Raw genomic sequence first — 13,583 nt, 5'->3', positions numbered from 1 at the left:
GTTTTGTCTGGCAGAAGAGAGGGCTGAGTTAAGGCAGGAAAGGATAAACGCTTAGCTCAGTGCCTGGCATATAGTAAGCACTTAATAGATACCATTAAATATAAAAAAAATAATTAAAGCCAGGGTTCCAAACCAGCAAGGCTACCCTGGAGCTGGCCACATGTTTGCGTGGCTCCTGCTCTCCCCTATCCTCACATTGCCATTTATAGACAGCTTGGGGTAGGAGGAGCAAAGAGAGGGGAAGCAGTGCAATGAAACTGGGATAAAAATAAACCAAATTATACAGATTATCTACGTATCCAGGAAAGCTTTCATCCCCTGTACGCTAGATAATCTAAACAGACAAGAGGGTATAAGACTGAACTGCTGGGGATGCAGAAAGATCAACAAAGAGAGATGAGAAGTAAAGGCAAAAGCAAAAAAGACATGGGAGGAGTCATCAGAAAGGTCAGAGGAAAACCTGGAAAAGAAGGGGAATCAATCGAAAACCAAAATGAATTTCTAAGAAATGGGGTGTCAATTTATCAAAGGTATCAGAGATACTCGGTATTGTCACTTGGATCAAAACAATTATAAAGTCATTCAAAGACTGAACTCAAGGAACAGAGCACAGGTTTAGGCTAAACTAGATAAGGAACGCTTTATGTGATACTTCAACACTCCAAGGTAAAAGGGAAGTGTTGACATCAAGAATGAGCAGTAAGTGAGCCAAAGTAATTACCTGACAGCCAATGACGTACCAATCTTTTGCATAAAACACACTACGATATTATTGAATTGAAGACAACATACTGAATTATTGATGCAAGAATCAGTCAGTCAACAATGATTTACTGAACACCCAGTAAAAATGCACTTCCACTAAGGCATTGACTAGTGCCAGTGTTACAATATCAGCTCTCCAGAACAAAACTCAATAAGGTGCTAATTTCAGTACCTTGGGATGCCAAGGAACACAGTCACTGGGACACAGTAAAGACGTTTTATCCTAAATCAATTGCAGGTGACTGTCCTTCTAAGATTCTTTTAAAGAAATCCCGAATAGAATGCAGAAAACTCAGAAAACCAAAACAGAAAGAGAGGAGACCCTGAGGTTTCCACACAATTATTTCCTAGAGAAGAAAAAAAAATATTAAGGCCTGAGTCCAGACCAAGAATGAAGTAGGCTATATCTGGACAATCGTCTCAGGTTTTTTACTAAAAATTTTTTAATGTTGTGACGGCAGGTAATATACCCTAGAATAGCTTTGACAATAACACTTCAAATATTAATAAGGGACTTACCAAGGAAGGAAAGAAACATGTACAAAATATCACAATGACATATCCTAGCATATCCCTGTTGGCATTTCTTACTTTTTCCTCTTTCTTTGGGCTTGGAAATACTTTACATTTATTCTGCTGCATTTCTAATTATAAAATTAAACAGTTACTGTATACAAAATTCTCAACACTCTGAAAACAGTTGGCCCTATTTCCTATTCCATCAGAGTAATTAGACTACCATGGAAATTAGGCCCATCCAATCTACCAATCATTGGTATTGATTGACCATTTAGAGTGTGGAAAACTCTGTACAAAGCGCTTGGCAGAGTACAATAAAACAGACTTGGTAGACACATTCCTTGCCCACAACCAGCTTGCAGTCTAGAGGGGAAGGCAGACATTAACAGAAATAAGCACTGTGATCTAGATTGTAAACCCAGCGCGGGCAGGGATTGTATCTCAGTATTGCTGAATTGTACTTTCCAAGTGCTTAGTATTGTGCTCCACACACAGTAAACGCTCAATAAATATGACTGAATTGGATGAACCAGCAACCTTGTTTCCTTTGAAGTTGCACATTAAAGACTTCTCATTCTCTAAAAAAATCCAAAAGTGAAACAATTAATGAACAGAGCTTAAAAGAAATCCTTCTAATCTCAAACAGTTTTTCCTCTACTACTTTTCTGCTACCTCACTCCCCAAACTCTTTCCTCAATGTGTAGCCATAATAAAATATTGTATCAGTTTCTACCTTTTTCTTCCCAATTTAGAGGTCCTCATGTATTATTCCAATACATGATAAAGGATAAAGGAAGTTTGCTATTGAAAGGCAAGCCTCTAAAAGGTAAGATTCCCTTCTCCCACCTGATGTAAACACCTTGAGATATTTCAAATACATTCCTGCCACTTTGGCTCATTTTTCAATGTGAATATTCTGCTGGAAAAATTGCTGAGGGCATGAGTGGCAGTTGAAGAGAGCTGATATTTTATGTGAGAGCAAATGCACAGCCTTAAAGCCAGTAGTCAGGAGCGCTGCTTGATGCAGACGACTCCCATGGACCAGTGTAAAAAGCATGGGCTTGGGAGTAAGAGGACCTGGGTTCTAACCCCGTTCTTTTTTTTATTTTTTTAATGGTATTTGTTAAGCACTTACTATATGCCAGGGACTGTACTAAGCACTGGGGTAGATACAAGTTTATGACGTTGGATGCACTCTCTTTCCCACAGTCTTACTCCCCATTTTACAGATGAGGTAACTGAGGCCCAGAGAATTTAAGTGACTTATCCAAGGTCACACAACAGACAAGTGGCAGAGCTGGGATTAGAACCCAGGTCCTTCTGACTCTCAGGCCCATGCTCTATCCATTAGGCCATAACCCCTCTGCCATTTGTCTACTGTGTAATCTTGGGCAAGTCACTTAATTCCTCTGTGCCTCAGTTCTTTGCTGTAAAATGGAGACTCAATACCTGATTTCCCTCCCTCCTACTTGGATGCTGTGCACCCCATGTGGGACAGGGACTGTGTCTGAACCAATAGTCTTGTATCTATATCCCTCTGCAACATTTTCAGTATCCTTCCCTTCCTTTCTATCCAAATGCCCACCACACTGGTCCAGGCACTTTACCATTTCCCAACTTTACTACTGCATCTGCCTCCTCATTGATGACCCTGTCTGCCGTCTCTCCTCTCTACAGTCCATGTCTAGTCATCTGGATCATTTTTCTAAAACATGGCTTAGCACATGTCACCTCACAAACTTCCAGTGGTTGCATATTTCCCTCTGTATAATGCTGAAAAGTCTCACCACCAGCTTTGAGGCATTCAATCAGCTTTCTCTCCCCACCACTTTCCTCTCTCTCTTCTCCCACTACACTTCAGCTCCCACGCTTCATTCCTAACAACCTACTTTCCTGTCCTCATTCTTGACTCTCCCACCACAGATTTCTTGTTCACAGCCTCCTTCCTGCCGGGAACTCCTTCCCACTTCACAACTGGCAGATTGCTACTTTCCCCATCTACAAAGTCCTTCTGGAATCACACCTCCTTCAGGAGGCCTTCCCTGATTAATCTATCACCCCACCCTAAATCTCAACTGTCATTTTAGTATGCCCACATCACCCAGGGACTTGGATAAGGCACACCCTCCTATAGAACTTAAGAACTTATCTTTATATTCTATTACTTGCTCCTCTCTGGATTTTACATTAGAGTCTTTCTCATTGTAAATTCCTTGGAGGCAGGGATCACCTCTGCTAATTCTTAGTACCAAGCACTTGGTACCATTCTCTGCTCAAGATAGGCCCTAAATAACTACTACTGATTGATGTGGAGTAACGAGTAAATATTGGAGGTGAGAGACTTATTTGCTGAGTGATATTTCTACAAACTACTGGTTAATTTTCACCATCATCATTTGTGCAGAGTACTAGCTATACCACAAGCTTACTGGTAAAATACACAGTTTTCTAATGACAAAAACTAGGAGATTCATTCATAACATGGGAACAAGAAAAACAGGTACAACTGGAAACAGTAAAAGCAGCAAAAAACAAATAAATAGCATGGCTAGTAGCGGACAAGACCAGGTTGCGGGCGGATGTGGGGGGAAGTGGATGAGTCATGGAAAGCCTTGTGGAGGAAGTGCTTTTGAAGGAAGGCTTTGAACACTGACTGGTGGATATACTGAGATCCTTAAGATCTTGCTGCTGATCATAAACCACATAGGTAGGAACCACATAGGTTCCTACAGGCCACAGAGATGGGTGAGTTGGACCCTTTCCCCAAGCTATGCATATCTGCAGTCGGGATTTCTGGGTAGGAATGATTTAGGCCCCTACCACATAAATGAACACTATATTGTGATTTCTGTCCTATATGATACAGAAAAAACCAGAGACCAAAGAATCTATCTGCAGCCCAGCAGCTGGCAGTTCTCTTCCTGCCCCAAAGACAGTGGCTCTCCAGTCTAGCTTTCCCAGTGCCACTGAAAACAAGGCTCTAGTGAACTTCAGAACTACCTTTATCTTAGAATACTGAGGCTCCTCCTTTCTCTATCACTGGAAAACCTGAGCCCAGAGAACCAGTAACATCCTTCTTCAGTGGCACAGTCAGGCAGGTATAGAGTTCAGGAAAAAAATAAGGGAATCCAGATCAATACCTTTTTAGGCATGTAAGTCATCAACATCTCACCAAGTCCCCTTGTAACCCTGGTAGTTGCTTGGTTGGGGCCATTCAAACACTTTTCAAAATGTAAAATGGATGTCATTTAACTATGTGAATCTGCTATATAAACACACGTACGAAGGAAAGTGAAGAGATGCAGAAATTTCCCAGCATAGTGCCCATCAACTTAAGCCAGACACCAACAGACGAAAGGAACACCACATCTGAGCTGTAGTGTACCACTCAAATGCTCCTGAAATTTGACTTAGTTCTGGGGTCTCTGAAGTCTCCCTAGAATATTCAAGACAACTCACCCAGGGCTGGAGACTCCCCAAGAGAACCCCTCTGGAGTAGAACTCCGGGGAAGGTAACTCAGTTCTTTCAAGTGAGATTCTTATTTGCTAAGAAGGTTACCAGAATATACAAACTACACTGATTTTCATGAATGCTTTCTAAATGAACTGGATGCTTAGAAAGTTGGAAGAAAGAGTGAGAAGGAAGAGTCGGAAGGGATATAGGGACTAAAACTAAAATACTGCCCTAGAGTATTCAGGAAGGCTGGCTCAGTCCTCAAAAGGCACTTCAAATCTGAAGTGGGTCACTTTGACACACTCCAGTCTAGATCTGTGCCACTAAAATGGTCCCAAAGGCCAGTGGCCAAGGGTCTGGAAAGGTGAACATCTGGCATGCCTCAGATTAAAAGGAGGTCCCTTGTATTTTGAAACAGAGCTTTCACACAGGGGGAATGAACTTCATATTCCACCCTTTAAGACAACCAATAGGAACTTGATTGTAAACGATTATTCTCACAATACAAACAATGAAACATAGAAGAAATAAACACTGACTATTTGGCAAAGTCAACACAGTGCTAAAGCCTGCAATGAAGTCTGAAAATTACTAAGGACCCACACAAGCCTGCTCCACAAAAATCCTAAATACCACCAAATCTCATCATTGTTAAGTGAAGAGATTAAATCATTTACTGCTTTTTGCTACTTCAGATACAGACCTGCTACAAATAATACTAACAGAATTTACAGATCACCCACTGGACACAGTGCATTGTACTAAGTGCCTGGGAAGTGTAAAACAGAAGTGACATGCTACCTACCCACATTTCCCCTCTAGAACAGTTTTATTCATGCACGCCTCAAGTTACTCAATATCAGAGAGAGAAAAAAACCTGAAACTGGCTTAACCAGATTGGATATAGGTGAGAGATGTGGGGGTGGGGGAATCTTCAAATATGAAGAATTATTCAGCCAACCTATTAAACTGAAAAATACAGCCAATTTTCCAATAATGCAGAGGTTACATATACAAGAAGCTGCTAAATGGCAGATATATGACAACTGGGTCATTGATGCTGGATGCGAGCAGCGTGGCTCAGTGGAAAGAGCACAGGCTTTGGAGTCAGAGGTCATGGGTTCAAATCCCAGCTCCACCAATTGTCAGCTGTGTGATTTTGGGAAAGCCACTTAACTTCTCTGTGTCTCAGTTACCTCATCTGTAAAATGAGGATTAAGACTGTGAGCCCCCCATGGGACAACCTGATCACCTTGTAACCTCCCCGGTGCTTAGAACAGTGCTCTGCACATAGTAAGCACTTAATAAATGCCATCATTACTATTTCTTAGTTTGCACCTTCCCATGGTCTCCATGGGACCACACAAGTGCCGTTACTGCCATGCTGACCTCTACTCATGTCCAAACCCACACTCACACTGCAAAGACTTCAGACCATGCCCAGCCCCAACTCACACCCTTAAAACCCTAGCCCCACTTACTACCCTGAGCCCCCCGCCCACACCGTGCTCTCTCTTGGGGCTATGGAGACCCCAGCCCCAGTCCTTATAAGAGCCTGCTGACATACTGCACAGGCTCCAGTCGGCAAACAGCCCCTGTTCGTGCCATGGATATCCCCAACGCATTTGCGCCACAGAGACCGTTGCCCCCATTCAGAGCTGCAGGAAATCCAGCCCACGTGGAACCTGTGGCATTTCCAGCCCCAGATGGCAGGGGGGAAAAGGTGGTGGAGCAAGCTCGTTATGAGAAAACTGAAGGGTGAAGTTGATTGTGCCACCTCCCACGTGTAATGACTTAATGCCTGAGGGAGGGAAAGAAGTAAAGGAGGGGGAAGAGAAAGAGAGACATTCTTGCTCATGACAAATTAAACCAAACACTGCAGATTTACAGCTGCCCACTCTCTTTCCTCCAAACCAGTCTGGAAAAAGGGGAGGAGGAAAAACTGGATGACTATGTACACTTGATTTGTGTCCTGTCATCAACGGCATTGAATAATCTGTGCCAAAGCTCCATTTGTTTCTTCCCTTCTCAAAACACCCACTAATCATGGATACTAGAATAGCGTAACCAAAAATGAATCATAAAAAAATCTTATAATGATCACTAACAACCAATTTCAAGTAGCGAGAAGCTGGTTTCATGAGTTCCATTTTAAGTCCTAGCAAATAACACCACTACTTCAGTATGTCAGAAGATTCGAAATTTCACTACTTCCACCTCCGTTTTCTAAGACAGTTGAAACAGAAATTTGGTAAAAAAAAATAAAACTTTTTCATTTGTATACTTCTGTACCAGTACCCCAACGTTCACATTAGTATGATACACTATAAGAACAGTTTGCACTTTAAAAAAACCCAAAAAACAGAAAAAAGTATCTACCCCTAAGTGTCCCTAGAATGACATTCCAGATAGCAAAAAGCAAGACAAATTCTCTATCCACTTGAAATTCCCACCTGTTACATCATCTAAACCAGGTTCAGTATCATTGAAGACTTGGAATCAGTATCTCCAAACCCGTGATTCAACTGTCGTTAATGGTCATCACCAAGACAGGAATGTAAGTGAACTGTTCATCCAGCTGTGGAAGGTCTACCTGATTTTCTCCATAAAAGGATGCAGGTTTGTGGGTGGGGCTGAAGCAGTATCAGCAGGGTTTCAGTGTCAACTTCCTAACCTGCGGGGAGGGTTGGGGAGGGGGAGTCAACGAGCCGCTTTTCCAGGCTGGATTTATTCACCCGGTCCAGCAGACATTGGGAGGCATTGAGAAGGAGATGGATCAGCAAAGACAGAGGAATTGAGAGGAAAGGATTAGGGACTAAAAGAATTTCTTAGCCTCCGGTTATTAAAGATCCGGATATGAACTCACGCCATTAGAGTGCTATTTTTGCAAAGTTTTGGGGACATAAAACTAAAATAGAGCATTTCAAAATAATTCTGAAAAGTGACATGACTAGACATTTTCTTGGCTAAGAGGAAAGGACTGAAACTAGACTGCAGTCTACTGGCATAGAAGAGTATATTAATAGAAATCTATTACAAATCTTCCTCCTGCCTCTACCTTAAGTTCTCCTTGCCTTTCCCTTTCTGATCGATTCACTTTCTTCTATGTTGCCGATTTCCTATGGAATGCACTATTCACCGTATGCCTAGATTCAAAATCGGAGTCACTAGAACGACTTTAATTGGAAGACCCGCTGCCCCGTTTTCTCCTGATGAGCTCCAAAAACATAAGAGCCCCATTAATGGAAAGCCACACACTCCGCTCCAATTGTCACCCTGTGCCATGGGGAATCAGGACAGCGCAGTAAGTGAGGCGTTGAAGAGCCTAGCAACAAGCGCTGCCACTACAGTGAAATAACAATAAACTGTATGACAGCTCCAAACAGGCTACTATATTCTCCCCTTTGCTAAAAGGCCTAGTGCGGGTAAGCGCAACTAGCAGTCGCGTGGAGTCGCCTGTGCCCCTGCAAACGTGACCTAGATCACCAGGGGCGATTTTGCATCTCCAAATGAAGAGCTGAAAAGAATTCATTCATTCACCCAATCCTATTTATTAAGCAATTACTGTGTGCAGAGCACCGTACTAAGCGCTTGGCAAGAACAATTCGGCAACAGATAGAGATACTCCCTACCCAACAGCTGGCTTAATGAAAACGTAAGAGGGAAAGGCGGCTTGGAGATCGGTCCTTTCCGCCCCCCGGTTCTCTTGGATACAAACTCCACCCCCCGGAGCCAGCAGCACGTTTCAATGTCATCGGAAGCGGCTGCAGCGTATTTCTGCTCCCCGCTGCTAATCACCAGCGAAATCTGCCCCAAAAACCAGGTCGGAGAGGCGACGTGTGCCCTCCCGGCTGGCACCCTGCACCGTCTCCTTCCTCCTTGGGGTTTCGCGGACTTCGATGGGTCCTTTTCAGGGTCCACCGCAAGCCGCCGACGGATTTTTCTTCCAGAGAAGCTCTCTTCCTCCCTTCAAAGCCCTACTGGGAGTTCACCTCCTCCAAGAGGCCTTCCCAGACTGAGCCCCCTCCTTCCTCTCCCTCTCCCCATCCCCCCCGCCCTACCTCCTTCCCCTCCCCACAGCACCTGTATATATGTTTGTACAGATTTATTACTCTATTCATTTTACTTGTACACATTTAACATTCTGTTTGAGCCTCAGTTCCCTCATCTGTAAAACGGGGATTAAGACTGTGAGCCCCACGTGGGACAACCTGATCACCTTGTATCCTCCCAGCGCTTAGAACAGTGCTTTGCACATAGTAAGCGCTTAACAAATGCCATTATCCATCCCCCCATCTTACCTCCTTCCCTTCCCCACAGCACATGTATATATGTTTGTACATATTTATTACTCTATTTATTTTACTTGTACATATCTATTCTATTTATTTTATTTTGTTAGTATGGTTGGTTTTGTTCTCTGTCTCCCCCTTTTAGACTGTGAGCCCACTGTTGGGCAGGGACTGTCTCTATATGTTGCCAATTTGTACTTCCCAAGCGCTTAGTACAGTGCTCTGCACATAGTAAGCGCTCAATAAATACGATTGATGATGATGATTATTATTTATTTTGTTAATGATGTGTATCTAGCCTTATTTCTATTTATTCTGATGACTTGACACCTGTCCACATGTTTCATCTCCCCCTTCTAGACTGACAGCCCGTTGTAGGGTAGGGACCGTCTCTATATGTTGCCAACTTGTACTTCCCAATTGCTTAGTACAGTGTTCTGCACACAGTAAGCGCTCAATAAATATGAATGAATGAATAATATGAATAATATTATTCATATGATATGAATAAATATGAATGAAGGCCCAGAAACCGCTGCCCTGGCCCAAAACGGGGTCCACGGGAACACGACGGGGCCGGGCTTTTTTTTTTTTTTTGCCCCCCGCCGGGTCGTCGCTCCCCGCGCCTCCGCCCGTTACCTAATGATGTCGTCGTTGTGTCCCCGGTAGAACTTCTGCTTGTGCTCCCGGGGGCTGTAGACGACGCCCACCCCGGCCACGAAGTAGACGATCTCCTTGGCGGCCGTGTAGTAGAGGTTGTTGCGGCACTGGTGGCCCCGGTAGCCGTAGACCCACTCCAGCCGCAGGTGGCAGTGCGGGGCGCTCCGGGCCGCCATCTCCGGCCGGCGAGCACCGGCGAAGACCGGCGGCCGGGGCGGCGGCTCCTCCCCCGTCCGGGCCGGCAGCCCGCTAGGCGGCTCCCCGCAGGCGCATCCCGCTCCCCGCGACCTCCGCCGGCTGGCTCGCCCCGCTCCTAGCGCACGCAGCGGAGAAGAGCGCTCCGGCCCCGGTGCACGATACGGCCCGCTCGAGCCCAGGGACGCCGCCGCGCAGGGCCCGGGTACCCTCGGCGCGCTCCCGCCGCTCGGACCCGCGCTCGGCAGCGCCCCCTCTCGGGTGCCCGCCGCTGACGGCCGCGCGCTTCCCCTCCCCGATCAATCAATCAATCAATCGTATTTATTGAGCGCTTACTGTGTGCAGAGCACTGTACTAAGCGCTTGGGAAGCACATCCACGCCGCGCGCGCCCCCGCCGCCGCCGTGGGCACGTGCCTGGGGCTCTTGCTCGCCCGGGGACGCGCGAATTCCACGCCGCCCCGTGGACAGGCAGCAGCGGCCGGGGCGCGTGACCAACCGCCCCTCGTCCCCCTCTCCATCCCCCTCATCTTACCTCCTTCCCTTCCCCACAGCACCTGTATATATGTATATATGTTTGTACATATTTATTACTCTATTTATTCTACTTGTACATATCTATTCTATTTATTTTATTTTGTTAGTATGTTTGGTTTTGTTCTCTGTCTCCCCCTTTTAGACTGTGAGCCCACTGTTGGGTAGGGACTGTATATGTTGCCAATTTGTACTTCCCAAGCGCTTAGTACAGCGCTCTGCACATAGTAAGCGCTCAATAAATACGATTGATGATGATGATGATGATTTATTACTCTATTTATTCTACTTGTACATATCTATTCTATCTATTTTATTTTGTTAGTATGTTTGGTTTTGTTCTCTGTCTCCCCCTTTTAGACTGTGAGCCCACTGTTGGGTAGGGACTGTCCCTATATGTTACCAACTTGTACTTCCCAAGTGCTTAGTACAGTGCTCTGCACACAGTAAGCGCTCAATAAATATGATTGATGATGATGATCAGTGGCATTTATCGAGCGCTCACTATGTGCCGAGCACTGTACTAGGCGCTTGGAAGAGCACACTACAACAGGGCTAGCAGACGCGTCTTCTGCCCCCAACGAGCTTGCCGTCTGGTGGGGGAGGCGGACATTAATATGAATAAGTAATGGATAATATATAATTTAAGGATACGCATATAAGTGCTGTGGAGTTGAGGGTGAGGCGAATATCGAATGCCCAGAAGTCACAGATCCAAGTCACAGATCCAAGGTGCTTAGAGGACCCAGAAGGGAGAGGGAGCTAGGGAAAAGAAAGCTTAATCGGGAAAGACCTCTTGAAGGAGATAATAATAATAATAATGATGGCATTTATTAAGCGCTTACTATGTGCAAAGCACTGTTCTAAGCGCTGGGGAGGCTACAAGGTGATCAGGTTGTCCCACTTGGGGCTCACAGTCTTAATCCCCATTTTACAGATGAGGTAACTGAGGCCCAGAGAAGTGAAGTGACTTGCCCAAAGTCACCCAGCTGACAAGTGGCGGAGCTGGGATGTGAACCCATGACCTCTGACTCCAAAGCCCGGGCTCTTTCCACTGAGCCACGCTGCTTCCCTTAATGTGACCTTAACCATGCTTTGAAGACAAGATCGGGGCACAGTGTATAAACTGGCGCTAGAATAATAATAATAATGGTATTTGTTAAGTGCTTACTTTGTACCAGGATCCGTACTAAACGCTGGGGCGGATACAAGCAAATCGAGGTGGACACATTCCCTGTTCCATGTGGGGCTTACAGTTTAAATCCCCATTTTACCGATGAGGTCACTGAGGCCCAGAGAAGTGAAGCGCCTTGCCCAAGGCCACACAGCACACAAGTGGTGGAGCTGCGATTAGAACGCATGACCTTCTGACTCCCAGGCCCGTGCTCTATCCACTACGCCACGCTGCTTCTCTCCAAAGGAAGAGGAGCAGAGTGTGCTGGTTGGGCTGTAGTAGGAGATTAGGGAGGCGAGGTAGGAGGGCACAAGCTGGTTAAGTGTTTAAAGCCAATGGTAAGGAGCTTCTGGAGGTGGTTGGGCAGACTTTGGGGGTTCTTGAAGAGTGCTCTCCAACATGCCTTCCCCAAGAAAAGGGCCACCTGTAGCTGTGAGGGAAAGGAAGGCTAAGGGAGGACTGAGCTGTGAGCCATGAGCCTTGAGTTGTGAGCTGGTTGCTGCTACCACCGCCACCAACACCATCGACTATACTATTGACCCATCTAGGGCCCCAAGCCCCACTCTGATCTGTCCTCAGCTTGTGAGTCCCAGGAGGGTAAATCTGGCTCCGACCTGATTATTTTCCAACTACCCAATTGCTTCCATATGCTTCTCTCTATGGAAGCACAGAGAAGCAGTATGGCCCAGTGGCAAGAGCACAGGCTTGGGAGTCAGAGGTTGTAGGTTCTCATCCTGGCTCCTCCACTTGTCTGCTGTGTGACCTTGGGCAAGTCACTTTACTTCTCTGGGCTTCAGTTACCTCATCTGTCAAATGAGGTTTGAGACTGTGAGCCCCATGTGGGACAGGGACTGTGTCCAACCTGATTATCTTGTATCTACCCCAGTGCTTGGCTAAGCGCTTAATACAATAATTATTATTACCCTTGTGCCTAGCACTGTCCTTGGCTCAGAGTAAGTGCGTAGCAGATATCACCAGGTTCACATAGGAGGGAGAAAAATTATTGTATCTCATTTTACAGACAAGGAAACTAAGGTACAGTGAAGTTGAATGACTTGCCCAAGGTCATACAGCAGGCAAGTGGCAGAGCCAGGATCAGAATCCAGATCCTCTGACCTCTTGTTCTGTGCTCTTTCCACTAGATAATGCTACTTATTACTATTACTATTATTATGATTGAAAACACTAATTCGTAAGATAATTACCTTGCAATTAGTACTTATCTTCAGTCCTTTCCTTTGTTGCCCATTCAGTCTACCTTAGAGAGAAGTTTGGAGAGGTTATTAGCTTGATTTTTAGTTTGTCTTTTGTTTTCCTCTTTGTTTTTTGTTTTGCTAGTTTTTTGGATTGGTTTATTAACTTTATGGGCTTCTGTGGCATGAAGGGTGGGATGTACTTATTTGATGGAGAAAATAAGAAATTGCTGTATATAAAAGATAATGAAAATGTGACAGTCCTCACTTAAAAGTGACTGACATACTACTCTCAGTTTGCCAGTCAACAGCGTTCACTGAGCATCCACTATGGAAAGCACTGAAGTAAGCACTAGAGAGAGTAACAAGTGAAGTACAAAATAGCACCCCTGGCCTTGAGGAACTAAAAATATATAGGGATAAATGGGACGAACATACAAAAAAAGCCAAAATTATACATGCAAATGTAATCAAATGCATAGAAAAAAGGAAGAGGAAAAAATTCAGGTGGGAAGATGTTGCTGAAGTGATTGGAACCAAGAAGGGTAAATCTGTAGGAGCTTCATTGAGGAGGTGAGTCTCCATCAGAATTTAGAAAAGGAGGGATGGATTTTGGTGACAAGGCATAGAAAGGATACTAAGGAAAACTGGCATGTATAGCTACAGTAATTACTCAAGGAAGATGGTGAAAGAGTACAAAGAATAAAAACTGGATTACACCCAGAACAGAGGAAAGCTATTTGATATATTTAAAAGTGAAAAGTATGCTCCAACTATTTTGGAAAAATGGAATAAAAAT

The 13,583-nt window shown here is 44.9% G+C and overlaps 1 protein-coding gene across 4 annotated transcripts in view; it reads right to left on the bottom strand.

The window, feature by feature from the left end:
* The window catches only part of EML5 (EMAP like 5), a 171,105-nt gene extending 161,239 nt beyond the window's left edge, over positions 1–9,866 (bottom strand). For all 4 annotated transcript variants that reach the window (XM_038744472.1, XM_038744473.1, XM_038744474.1 and 1 more), the window contains exon 1: positions 9,670–9,866. In XM_038744472.1, the coding sequence (XP_038600400.1) occupies positions 9,670–9,866 (197 nt within the window). The remainder of the gene's footprint in view (positions 1–9,669) is intronic.
* Between the last annotated feature and the right edge of the window lie 3,717 nt (positions 9,867–13,583).

Source organism: Tachyglossus aculeatus, chromosome 1, assembly GCF_015852505.1.
Source record: "Tachyglossus aculeatus isolate mTacAcu1 chromosome 1, mTacAcu1.pri, whole genome shotgun sequence".
Classification (NCBI taxonomy): Eukaryota; Metazoa; Chordata; class Mammalia; order Monotremata; family Tachyglossidae; genus Tachyglossus; species Tachyglossus aculeatus.
The sequence above is the reverse complement of the archived record's forward strand: the minus strand, read 5'-3'. Positions and strand labels throughout refer to the sequence as shown.